The sequence below is a fragment of the Saccopteryx leptura genome, chromosome 4 (genome assembly GCF_036850995.1).
Source record: "Saccopteryx leptura isolate mSacLep1 chromosome 4, mSacLep1_pri_phased_curated, whole genome shotgun sequence".
In the NCBI taxonomy this organism is placed as follows: domain Eukaryota; kingdom Metazoa; phylum Chordata; class Mammalia; order Chiroptera; family Emballonuridae; genus Saccopteryx; species Saccopteryx leptura.
The window spans coordinates 108,325,460-108,339,047 of record NC_089506.1 but is presented as its reverse complement, the minus strand read 5'-3'; the positions used below and the strand labels follow the sequence as shown (position 1 = coordinate 108,339,047).

The 13,588-nt window shown below is 45.1% G+C and overlaps 1 protein-coding gene across 1 annotated transcript in view; it reads right to left on the bottom strand.

Moving 5' to 3' along the window:
• Positions 1-4,104: 4,104 nt before the first annotated feature.
• The window catches only part of FOXO1 (forkhead box O1), a 93,587-nt gene continuing 84,103 nt past the window's right edge, over positions 4,105-13,588 (bottom strand). The window contains exons 2-3 of the mRNA XM_066380967.1: positions 6,553-7,908; positions 4,105-6,101 (exon numbers count right to left, since the gene is read on the bottom strand). Coding sequence (XP_066237064.1) covers positions 6,571-7,908 — 1,338 coding nt within the window. The 3' untranslated portion in view covers positions 4,105-6,101; positions 6,553-6,570. The remainder of the gene's footprint in view (positions 6,102-6,552; positions 7,909-13,588) is intronic.

Sequence of the window (13,588 nt, the reverse complement as noted above, 5' to 3'; positions counted from 1 at the left end):
CTAGTCCAAGCAGCTGTCTCAACGAAGAGCATCTTGCTGTGGAAATTTCAGTACTATTACAACGCCAAGAGTGTTTGTGAAACTCTTAGCAAGAATCCCACACGGTGCCCTGGCTGAACAGCTCGGTTCGTTAGAGCACTGGCCTGATACCCAAAGGTTGTGGGTTTGATCCCCGGTCAAAGCACATGCAGGAACAGATAAAAGTTTCTGTCTCGCTCTCTAAGATCATTAAATAAATTTAAAAAAAACGAAACCCACATGGCTTCCTAGGCTACAATCTGAGGTAACTTTTAAGTGTTACAGAATTGAGAGTTGCTTCTCTGGGATTGGAGCTCACTAAACGTGTAAGATGGACATAATGAATAACAAACCTCATAAAGTTGTCCTTTCTCCCTGGAGGATGTGAACCTCTACTTTCCACCAGTGGCTTCCTGTGAAAATGAGACTTTCACTTTTGGAAAACGTGAACTTGATAAAAGGTACTAATGTCGATGTATTTCCTTCAGCCTTTGGTCTCACTAGGGAGCAAAGACAGTTTCCTGTCACCAGAGAAGCTAAGAAATGTTTGCCCCAATGTCCTTGTTTCTGTAACAGGTGGTTTGAGCTTCCTCCTTTCACAGCCATATTGCCAAAGCGAGTGGGCTGCACGGAAAGCCACCTGTCCCAGACACCTGCAGAACCTTCTGGCTCTTTTCTGAACTCTACATGCCCATGCCACTCTGCAGTTTCCTACCTTTCTACTCCTCTCATGCCAGCATACACCTCCCTTCCATTCCAGACACTTCGCCCATTTGTTACTTAAGCTGAGCCCATGTTTGTTATCAGCAGCACGCGTGCGTGCATCTTTAGTGATGTGAGAGGCAGGGAGACAGAGACAGACTCCCACATGCACTCTGACCGGGATCCACGCAGCAAGCCTCCTACCAGGCAATGCTCTGGCCATCCGGGGCCACTGCTCTGTTGCTCAGCAATCAAGCCATCTCAGTGCCTGAGGCAGAGGCCATGGAGCCATCCTCGGCCCCTAGGACCAACTTGCTCCAACCAAGCCATGGCTGCAGGAGAGGGAGAGGGAGAGAAGACAGGGGTAGGGATGGAGAAGCAGACGGTCACTTCTCCTGTGCCCTGACTGGGAACCACACCCAGGCCTTCCATACGCCAGGCCGATGCTCTACACTGAGCCAATCAGCCAGGGTGCCAGCATAATTTTTTACACCAAAATAATTTAGTGAATTAGAAGAAGGAATCTTACCAGGAATACACACCCTTATTTTAGAGGCCCAGCCTGGCTGCAGGCTCATAACATCATGAGCAGCACCCATAGAAGACACAAGGTTCAATGTGTATATGTGACATGGACTGCTTCAAGTGCCACTTCGTGCAATGTATCTCTTGGAACAATCTTCAACTTACCTGATCACACCATCCAGTCTTTCTAGCGCCATCATCGTCAGGTCAGCTCAAACACCGAGAGATAATAGCCATGGAAAAGTCCTTCACTGTGACTAGTTCACGGGTCAAGCAACAATCCTAAGTACACGTCCTGATTCTGCCTTGACTCTCCAGTCACAGCAGGAGACTACAGAGACCATCCAAGGAAGGCATTCTCTGCCTTGCCCATAGAATCCCCATAGATCCTGCTACATTGCTTCCTCTCCTATTAAGTGAGACAAAACTTGGAAACTGGTCTCAATGAATGACATCAGATGCATGGTTTTGTGTACATGCAAAGAGCATTATGAGAGTTCTAGCACAGGGGTTGGGAACCTTTTTGGCTGAGAGAGCCATGAACACCACATATTTTAACTACTAATTCCGTAAGAGCCATACAATGACCCGTATATGTTATGCATTATCCAATAAAAATTTGGTGGTGTCCCAGAGGACAGCTGTGATTGGCTCCAGCCACCTGCAACCATGAACATGAGCAGAAAATGAATGGATTGTAATACATGAGAATGTTTTAATTTTTAACGTTATTATTTTTTATTAAAGATTTGTCTGCAAGCCAGATGCAGCCATCAAAAGAGCCACACCTGGCTCGTGAGCCATAGGTTCCCAACCCCTGTTCTAGCAGTACAATCAAGGTGTTTTTCTGCATTTGGACTAAATCAGTAGTTTTTGCATTGACCATGTTATGAGCTGCAGGGTCTGGAAATAGATGGGTTTTTTAAATTTGTTTTTCCCAGTTCTACACTGTGAGATTCTATCATGTCTTTTAAAGAAAGGGTTCTGCTGCAAGGGGGAAAAAAACTGTGAAAGTTGGACTGACTGACCTTCTGCTGTCTAAACAGACAAACATGACAGTAATGTATCTCCTTGTTGCTATTCCAACTCATTTAGACTCTTACTTGCCCAGTAAGAGAGTCAAGCAAGGAGAGAATGACCTTCATCCCAGTTTAAAAATGCATTTCAATCATCATTAATCTAATCCTGGCTCATTCCTCAGGGCATTGTGTGAAAACAGCAAACTTATAAAACCTCAAGCCTGCAACCACTTAAAAGCAAGGTGCATGAAGCAGTGACAGGAACACATGTGGCCTCTGAAAGCCATTCCTCACGCCCCTCAGCTGCCCAGTGTCCTCCTAGCTCTCACCTCCCAACTTGCCTCTTCAGTGTTTTCCCTTCAGCGCGGTCTATAGTGATTACTGTACCAGACTGTGCTCTGAGACATCCTAAGTAAAACACCTACACTCCAGGGCCATTCATCTTAGGGATTTTCTTGTTCTTAACTCTAGGGAGCTATGGTCTTATTGAAGATTTGTTCTCCCCACTTTCCAAAGGAAATAACAGATATGAATAAACCATGGCACTGTGGGCAACAAGGTTTAACTCAAATGATAGCAAAACATGTTTTTTAAATCCCAATAAAAAGCTTATTCTTGTACAATTAGAAAAGAAAAGACACCAAACCATTTAAACATAATTTATGTACATTTATGGCTTTATACAATAATAGTGAAGATTGTTCTTGTGTCTCTAAGTACATCAGCATCATCAGGCACTTCTCAGAAAACATTGGACAGGAACATGGAATCTACACTGTTACTAAACTCAACTAGCAAATCGCAGGAGGGCGTGACTGACAGGACCGACATGGCCACACCTGGCCACAGTGCCAGGCTGCGCACCACCCTCCAGGAGGAGGCCAAGAGTCACACCCCGCAGCTGTCTGCATAAGCCACACTACCTTTTACTGAATGGTTACTCCCAAACTAAAATCAAGATAAAGTTCTCATCTAAAAGTCAGTTATAAATTAAGAACTCTTAAGAGCTGAATATAAAACTTTTGGGGAGGCGGGAGGACAGGTAACACAGACGCAGTAGTTGGACAAGGCTAAACTGTACTGGAGAACTGTTTCCATTTTAAGTGTCCCTTTCTTCTTGGGACGTTCCATGATTTACTGCTCACTGGGATATAACATTTGCTGATTAATTTTGTCAGTTTGTCAAAGCAGAACTTTCCATGTAATGTGTCTGTTACCTAAATATATTCCATACACCTATATTACAGAAACAATACTTTATATTTAAAATATCTGAATAGCTCTATAACACAATATGCTTTTAATAACAGTACAAACCAGGGACAATAAATCAAACAAGGCTGCATAGGTGATATCATTTGCACAATTCACAAAGCAATCATGTACAATAACTGATACACTACAGTAATTACTCCAGAAAGTCAGTACTCATACAGAAGAAGAATCACCAGAGGTCACACAACGTTTTCAAAATAGACAAGGTGCCTTTCACTGGAGTTGTACCTCAGAGAGCTGGCTACCCAGGATTAGGTCAGAATTTCAACACAAAGGAAAATTTGAAAGGAAAAAAAAAGATATTTACACAGACTTGGGAGGAAGAAACATCTTTTTCAAAGTCCCACTAAGAGGCGGTAAGAATTTAACCATGATGTTGGCTGTAGCTGTCTCCGAGGCTCACGGAGGAGAAGGGCAGGTGGCGGGGAAGCAGAGACACCAGCCCTCTGCACCCACACGCTCCGTTCCACCCGCAGGAGGCACTCCTGAGAGGCATTAGGGTTTCTAAAACCAGACAGATTTTGGAGTGGCCAACAATGAAAATGGTGAGAGGTGGTTTTTTAACTAATTTTCAAAATTGTAGAAATTACAATGAGAAGCTTTCCATAGAGCTGGCCTCCTGTAGGAAACTGATCAGGGACACTTGTGTTCTTGTTAAACATGTAGTAAAAACCAAGCAAACAGAGATGCAATTCAGACAGGACAAAGCAAATGTGATCTGGGCTAAGTACATAGAAATGAGAGCTTTCTCAAGCAGGCAATAGGAACACTTTTGTTCGGCGGTGCCTTTTATTGTGCTAACTTCGGGCATCCACACGGCTTGAAAATACCAATGCTGTCAGTGGGACACAACTCCAGTTAACTTGTGTGTCAGTTACAGGTAACAGTAAAGTATGAATACATAATGATCAGAATTACAGTTCAGGTTGCTAAAGGCTAAAGAAAACCTTAACTTATGCAAAGGCTTTTGAAATGAATTCAAATAAACAACTAGCAGCTGGCTTGCTGATTCTCAAATTTATTGCCCCAATTTGGTAGTCATCTGTACTCATGAACACAAAGCATTCTACAAATCACTGAGGTCCCACTTTTAAATCCCCCCTTTGGGCTTGCTTTCCATGGTGTAGTATATAATCTGCAGGACAGAAGGGAAAGAGGGATGAAGGACTGAATGTTCACATAACCCTTCAAGGCAGTGGTAAAACCAACCTCCATCAAGACCAAAACAGGAGCAAGGAGTTATGAAAAAAAGCTCCAGCTGAAGCTCAACTTAAAATGGCTGTTGATCAGAACCCCCGCTGGAGAAAGGAGTCCTGTTTTAGATGCAGACGTCCATTCTGATCTACAGACATTCCACGGACCCCCAGGACTAACTGCAATGACAGGCAGAGAGGCACCTGTCAGACACTCCATGTTTTGTAGTACACTTAGTTCACAGAATAACAGAAGCAGGTGTAATTTCTCTAAAATACATACATAAAAACATAACATGTTCTCCTAAACATGAAACGCAGAATGTCCTTAACTATACATCACTCTCCTGCCATAAGTGGGCCAGAAATATTGAGTAATAATTACAATGCTTTTAGCATTAGTCAGAAACATCACCCAGCAGCATCCCAAAGTGTACAAACCAGTTAAGCATGTACAAAATTAGTACTAATCCAGTTAGAATACAAAACAAAAATCAAGGATGCTATATCAAGTATCTGGGATTCCACAAATTTACAAGCATACTGTAACAAAGTAGACTATAGTTTTAAGAAAACGTTACAGTTCAATATCTATTCCAAAAATGATCTCAAGTCCCAACAGTAACATCAAAAATCATTTATCTGGAAATTTGAACCATTTATATGTTTGTACAAATTTGCAAGTAACAAAATAAACAAACAAAAAAAATAGAAAAGACCTGTACAAGGCTGGCATTTACTTGATTTTTTTTTCCCAAAGGAGTTTGACAAGTCTGTTAATTCAGCAGATTGGTAACAGGTTGTTGGTTCTCATGTGAATTTTGTGGCGACATGAACAGGCCCAAAGCTGTTCAGTGGAGGTGCAGAACGGAGAGCTGGGTTCTTTGCGATTCGTCCGTTCAGCAGAGCGCAGGGAGTACAAACAAGTTTAACTTATCAAGGACATGAGACCACCACAGTATTACAAAAAGAGTATAAACTTTCCTTGGATCAAATGGATATTTAAAAAAACAAAATACACACAAATACAATTCTGTAGCTACTGCTTATATACAAAACTTGAAAGCACACCAGGATCCAGAAGTCTTTTCTGCAGTTATGTGGTGAGTTTGGCACTTGATTGTGATGAAGTTTCCAATGGCACAGTCCTTATCTACGGCAGCACATAACCTGCCAGCACTGGGCAAACATCCTGCACAGGAAAAGTGTCCGCGCTGCCAAGTCTGACGAAAGGAAAAGAAAAAACTTCTTTTTTTTTGGTTGGTTGGCTTTTTATTTTTCCGAGAAAACGAAAAGATGGGGTGAAGGACATCTTTGGACTTCTCTCAGTTCCTGCTGTCAGACCATCTGAAGTACTTTTAAGTGTAGCCTAAGGAGCGGGAAAAAAACACATACACACAATAAAAATAGAGCCAAATTAAAATCAGTTCAACTTAACATATTAGAGTTACAGACATACTGGGGTGGGGGTGGGGGTTAGTAGTCAGAGCTTTCTCAAACAGCTCTGAAATCACTCAATGGGGGATTTATTTGATTTATACCAATGTATTCATTTACTGAAGAGCTACTAAAAAGATGCAGCATCTATCAAAAGAAAACCTTAAAAGCAGTTACAGGAAGATCTCATGCTTAAACTCAAAAGGAAAATTTATAAGCTGTAAAAAGTGTGAAGAATGAAGACAAAAAGGTGTGTCTGAAAGAGGCAGCCAACTGACATCAAAAAAGTCCCAACCATGGAAGACGCATGGCAAGCCACTGTCCTCACGGTCCCTCTCTTTCAAGTTTTGTTTTCAGGTCTTTTGATATTGGAGTGATCTTACCTGCTCACTAACTCACTCTCAGCCTGACACCCAGCTGTGTGTCGTCGTCTTGACACTGTGCGGGAAGCTTTGGTTGGGCAACACATTGTCAAAATTAAAATCCAATGTATCTCCATCCATGAGGTCGTTCCGAATGATGGACTCCATGTCACAGTCCAAGCGTTCGATGAACATGCCATCCAAGTCACTGGGGAGCTTTTCCTGGTGGAGAATGCCCATTCTGCCGTAGCCATTGCAGCTGCTCACCGAGGAGTAGCCCCCAAGGGCATTCATCTGCATAGGGTGGGGCAGAGGCACTTGTAAAGCTGTCTTCCCTGGAGCCAAGCGGCTCATGCCCGAGCTGTGGGGCATGGTGCTCACTGTGTGGGGCAAGGCACGCCCGTTCACTGCGGAGGCCGGCTGAGCATGTCCAGGATGACTATGGGAGCTGGGACTCATCATTTTGTTATGAGATGCCTGGCTGCCATACGTTGGCATGACCGAATTAGGCCCCATCAACACATTCTGGCCAAGAACCCGGCTGTTAGGCTGGGCCACCCCAGGATCAACTGGTGCCATGATGTCATTATGAGGAGGAGAGTCCGAAGTGAGTAACTCCTTCAGGAGTCCTGGTGCACAGTTATACTGATTCAGACCTCCATAGCTCGATTTGTTGTCCTGAAGTGTTTGCATTGACATCTGGGGCATAGGGCTCAGGCTGGATTGGCCATAGGTATATTTTTGGTAGTTTGGGCTGAGTGAATTCAAACTGGTGCTTGGTGGTGCAAACGAGTAGCAAGGTGTCTGCTGCATCATGGTGCCAGGTGAAGACTGGGTAGAAACAGTTAATGATGTTGGTGATGACAGGAGGTTGAGATTATCCAAAAGGTTTTCCATGTTTTCGGGATTGCTTATCTCTGACAGACTGGGTAGAGTAGATGCCATCTTGGCGGCGGATGGTGGGTACACCATAGAATGCACATCCCCGTCTCCGAGATCATCCTGTTCGGTCATAATGGGGGAAAGCCTCCCGCTAATAGTACTAGCATTTGAGCTAGTACGAGGGCGAAATGTACTCCAGTTATCAAAGTCGTCATTGCTGTGAGAGCCAGGGCTGGCGGGCCACTTCGGGAACTGAGACCCTGGGCTGTCCCCCGCACCCTCCGGCCCAGACTGGAGGGAGGCCTTTTTCTTGGCAGCTCGGCCTCGGCTCTTGGAAAATTTACTGTTGTTGTCCATGGACGCAGCTCTTCTCCTGGGAGACTTCCCGCTCTTGCCTCCCTCTGGGTTGAGCGTCCACCAGGAACTCTTCCCAGTCCCTTCATTCTGCACGCGGATGAACTTGCTGTGCAGGGACAGATTATGACGAATTGAATTCTGTAAGGCAAAACATCGTGTTAGAAATACAAGTACTTCTCCAATTATATCAAGTACAGATTCCAATCCATACAGTCACAGTGGTTCTGAACCCCACTACAAAAGGGCCCAAACAAGTACAGGCAAAATAGGATCTTATCTCAAAAACAGTATCTGTATCTTAATAAGGGAACAAAATTAAATATGCATTATACACACCTCCGTTTATGTAACTATCTTTTATAGAGATATTACAGGAACCGGTTTTAAAACCACTTGAATTTTGTTTAGTTACAGACAGTGCAATGCAAACAGTACTTCCTAACAAAGCACTATCAAACCCTCTTTCCATTCTCTTACCCATAAAACTACTGCCAATTCTCTTTAGACTGCACACATGTGCCATTTACTTACAGTCAGAAGTTCTGCACTTCTAGGCCTACATGATTATAAAAAAAAATGAAGCGGCATATATTCTTGGTCAAAAATTAAAAGTCTGAAAACCGTTAAACTGTTTAAGACTTAGACTCATCCTTTAAGTCCATTAGGTAAATACAGGTCAATATAAGGAAAAACGGAGTCTCCTTTTATTTTAGAAAGTTGAATTGACTCCTTAAAAGAAGAAAATTTTAAATTCAAGTGTTATTTGCCACCCCCACCTCCCCAAAAGAACCATAGCACAATGTACCAACTAAAATAAGGACACTGAACCCAAAGTTATTCTCTGTCCAAAAAGACAAGCTGGAAAGGAGTACGGGGTGGAGTACAGAGGGCGGAGCTTCAACCTGCGGAGCACAGCTCCATGACTGTCAATGCCCAGGTACCCCACCTGGAAAGGAGTACGGGGTGGAGTACAGAGGGCGGAGCTTCAATCTGCGGAGCACAGCTCCATGACTGTCAGTGCCCAGGTACCCCACCTGGAAAGGAGTACGGGGTGGAGTACAGAGGGCGGAGCTTCAACCTGTGGAGCACAGCTCCATGACTGTCAGTGCCCAGATACCCCACCTGGAAAGGAGTACGGGGTGGAGTACAGAGGGCGGAGCTCCAACCTGCGGAGCACAGCTCCATGACTGTCAGTGCCCAGGTACCCCACCTGGAAAGGAGTACGGGGTGGAGTACAGAGGGCGGAGCTCCAACCTGCGGAGCACAGCTCCATGACTGTCAGTGCCCAGGTACCCCACCTGGAAAGGAGTACGGGGTGGAGTACAGAGGGCGGAGCTTCAACCTGTGGAGCACAGCTCCATGACTGTCAGTGCCCAGATACCCCTAGGACAGTCAGCTCTACTACTCACTGGCTACATAACCTCATGAAAATGCTTGGTGCCTATGGGCCTTGAGTTTCCCATAAAATAATAGACCCTTGAGCTGTGATACGAATTAAATGAGTTATGGCATGTAAAATGCTCAGCGGTGTCATGGTAAGAGCCACTGAGAAGAATGTAGTAGATCCCAAGTCTGGGGACACCGCATATCCGTCTGAGCCCCACTCCCATCCTCCTATTCCCTGGGGTGTGAGTAGGAGCTGACAGGTAGTTCAGATACAAACCCACAACTCTGAACAACCGATGAAGGGGCTGGAGACAGCCTCAATCCCAGCATAGGAAGCGAAGCTGGGCTGCAAACAAGGAAGCCCCCATCTGACTCCCCTACGGGACACGAGGACTGCCAGCAGCTGGAGCCTCTGGGACGTTTAGCAAAGGGACAGTGGGCTCCTGAGACAGAGGACCTTGTCTCACAGCATTCTGCCTGCAGCACAGGACAGGACACACAGCAGACTCACTACCCGCTCACTGAGCAGTGTCCACCACCAAGGCCCCCACCCCAAGTCCAGGAGCGGGGTTCTCCAAGTCTGATAACCCTGGGGGCAGGGCTGAGTGCATGGCTCCCAGACTTCCCCGGCTTCCTCTGCCACGTGGGTGCCAGGCTCAGCGGACCTAGCCCCTGGACCCGAGGCCCCTTTGACCATAAGGCTCTGGATTTGCGGTCACCCAGGGATGCAGTCACAATGCCCACAATTCATGCCATCGACATAACAATTGTTGAGCCAGAACAAAGCCTGTGTGTGGCAGGACAAGGCCGGAGCTCTAACACAAACCATAAGCTCAAGGCTTTTCTTATTAAAAGAAGGCAGAAAAGGTGGTCTCACTTTTCTAAAAGGAGATTTAAAAGCCAGAATGAGGCCAGTCAAAACCGAGAAATCCACATTTCAGAATGCCTTCTGACCTTCTTTACTGTATCTAGTACATGCCACCCACAGATTGTGACAGAGCAGCTATGTGACAGGCCCTCTGCCAGGGCACACAGAGTGCGGGTTGGACATGGCCCTCAACGGGGTCTTCCGCCTGGATGCTGGGCAGGTGTGTCACCTGACAGGGAGGCTCCTTCTGTTCTAAAGACTTTCCTCTTCCTTCTCACCTATGGATCTATCCACTTCAAGACTTCCCTAAAAGAGGCAGAGCCCTGCATTTCTCTAATGTCCTATTCCACTACCTGGACACTCCCTCATGGGAAGGTTTTACTTGAATGCATGTGTGCACTCGCCCAGAGACACAGCCTCACCTGCAGTGCCAACAAACACCAGCAAACCAAGTTCCAGATTCCTCCTCAGAGAAGCCAGCCTGTCCCTGGGTCAGGCCATAATGGAGCTTAGTACTCGGACCCTGTGACACGTTCTATATGGTGAAAGTCTGGGCATTTATACACTATTCCAACATGACTACCTTGTTGTTTGAACACAGCAAACACACAGATAACATACAATGAAGAAAAAGGAAGCTTGACTTCTGTCCCTGTCACAGTGAATTAGTGATAAAGGGGAAAGACCCTCCTAAGTAGTAGCTTCCAGACTGTGTTCACTGACTGGGGGACTGGGGTGGCACCACTCCTCCAAATTTATAATTAGATTAGATCATTTGCAAATGAAATAGGGGGACATATTAAATATGACTGCAGAATACACGACAATAACATATTTTTTAAAAATTCAGAAAGCAGCCTGACCAGGTGGTGGTGCAGTGGATAGAGCATCGGACTGGGAGGCAGAGGACCCAGGTTTGAGACCCTGAGGTCACCGGCTTGAGCGCGGGGTCATAGACATGACCCCATGGTCGCTGCCTTGAGCCCAAAGGTCGCTGGCTTGAGCAAGGGGTCACTCGCTCTGCTGTAGCCCTCCAGTCAAGGCACATATGAGAAAGCAATCTATGAACTGAGACTAAGGGGCCGCAATGAAGAATTGATGCTTCTCATCCATCTCTCTCCCTTCCTGTCTGTCTGGTCCCTCTCTCTCCTCTCTCTGTCTCTGTCACACACACACACACAAAAATCAGAAAGCATTCACCAACTCAAATGAGACATACATTAACTCAGTCATTAAGACTAAAAAAAACAAAAAGGTCCCACAGAAGTCCTTACTTATCAAAACATCATACCACATATTTTTCTAAGAGGACATTTGAGGTCACTCTTTGAGTAACAGAGCTGTCTCTTAACTCTGCCAACAATTAAAAAAAAAATTTCCGATCAGGAAAAGGTTTTCTGTGTAGGGCTTGTTACATAAATTCCTGTTTTTCACACAGCCGGCAGGACACTAAAGCAGCTAGGATTTCCAGGGGGATGGGCAGTGGGGGTGCAGAATAGGTAAATCTTGTAAGAGTACGTGTTGCTCTTTAACGATGTTATGTCTGGAAGTCTCTGCCCAGAGTGGTCAAGGCAGAGGAAAGCATGGTCCGTCCATGGGGCCGTGCAGCAACTACAGGCACCGCTGGTGCTCTGAGAGAGTCAGCTCTCGAACGATGACAGCTAACTAGTATGTGAGGAAAGAGGCAGGGTGTGAGGACAGAGAACTCACCAACTGCAAAGCACTTACCCCAAATCCTGAGTTTCTGCATGACGCCATTAAAGAAATGTCCTCTCCACTAGCTGTACTTCTCTGCAAATGCAGGGCTGGCTCTCTTTCCCCATGAATGTACCTCCCCCTCTGCAACCTGCTCCCCGACTCGACCCCGCCATCTGCACGCTTGGCCACCCCAAGCAGTGCAGTTCACTCTTCTTAGGAAGCCTGGTCCAATCAACTCCAGGGTTCGCATCGGTGGGGGGCCATCCTGGACACGGTATGCACTTGCTTGTTCAACTTGCTCTGCTGGCTGTTTCTAACTCTCAGGTGTTTTGTTTTATGTGCTCTGTAGACTGGATTCCTAGCTCTTTAAAGGGCAAGAGGCTAAAGTTTGTTTTTATTTCCTAATTTCAAATTCCCTAACATGCTCTACACACAAGATACAGTCAATGACTGTTTGCTGATTAACATCTCAAAGACATTAGAAGGAATATGTAATGTCTTACACACCTTTTATCCATCCATCCATGGACCAATTCATGCCAAGTAACATTTATTGGGACCTATTTTCTGCTACGTGCAGCAAAGGACAAAAGAAGGAATTAGATATAGATTTCTCCCCTCTAGGTGTTTTATGATCTACCTAGGGAAAGAACAAGTCCACCTAAATACACAGTCAAGACAGAAACTGATTCACAAAGGACTATCCAGGAGCATCGACTTTTCCCACCCAAATCACAAACCTACCTCCCCCCACACCCCCAATTTTGGTCTCAGCCCAAGTGTCCCTTCCTTCCAGAAGCATTTCCTGAGAACCCCAACCCATCTTGCAGCTCTCTAACACAGGATCTTGTCTACTCACCACAATTATGATTCTGCTATATCTGGTCCCTTGGGACATGTCTGGCTCCCCACTATACTATAAGCTGCATGAGCTCAGGGACCTGGTCTGTCTTCTTGCACAATGTACTCTCCCAGCTCCAACACCAAGGCGGTACTCAGGTTATCTGCTGAATGGATTAACAGGTCTTACATTTACAGGGCTGTGGTGAAGATAAGTGAGATAACACAAGTTAAGTGCTTACCTCAGTCAATATTAGCTAATGTTCTTATTATTAGCATGATGGCATCTATAAAATAACATGCCTATATTCTAGAGATTGGTCAATATTATAAACATTAGTATAATTTCTTTATAACCATACCTTGCTGTTTCTACTAGTATGAGGCTTCTACTGTTAGTAACTAGAAAAGAGACCAGTTTGGAGGTAAGAATTAAAACAGTGAACTGGCAGCTGAAAAGCACTTCTGCACTAGACAGTATCTCAGATGCGGTGCACAAGTGTGAACACAGAAATTCAGGTACTAGAGCTGGTCTGTGAACACGCTGCTCGGTGCCGTCAGAACACTCACGTCTTTTTAAGGAGCTGCCACCAAGCCTTGCGTGTGGATATCACACATAGCTGTGGGCTCTCTGGATGAGCCAACGTTTTACAGGGAAGAACTGGCAGGTATTAGAGCCAGGCTACTTCAACAGGCCACAGTCTGGCATCTCTAAGGGGACAGTTATGGCTGAAGAAGAAGGTGACCCCTGGAGACCCTGGAGGAACCAGACAGAACTGCCCCTCCCCCAGGATGGTCTTCGCACCCACCACTGTCAAGCAATAATCAGACAAGCCATAAAGTTTAAAAAGAAATCTTTATACCTTTCATTTACTTTATATCTCATTTTTTAAAAGTTTACATTTGCAAATGTTAAATAATATACTCACTATATTGGTATAGTATGAATGAACAATGTAATATCCAAAGGGTAATAATTTGTACAAACACATTTAAGACCACTAGCCTATTACTGTCAACTGCTAG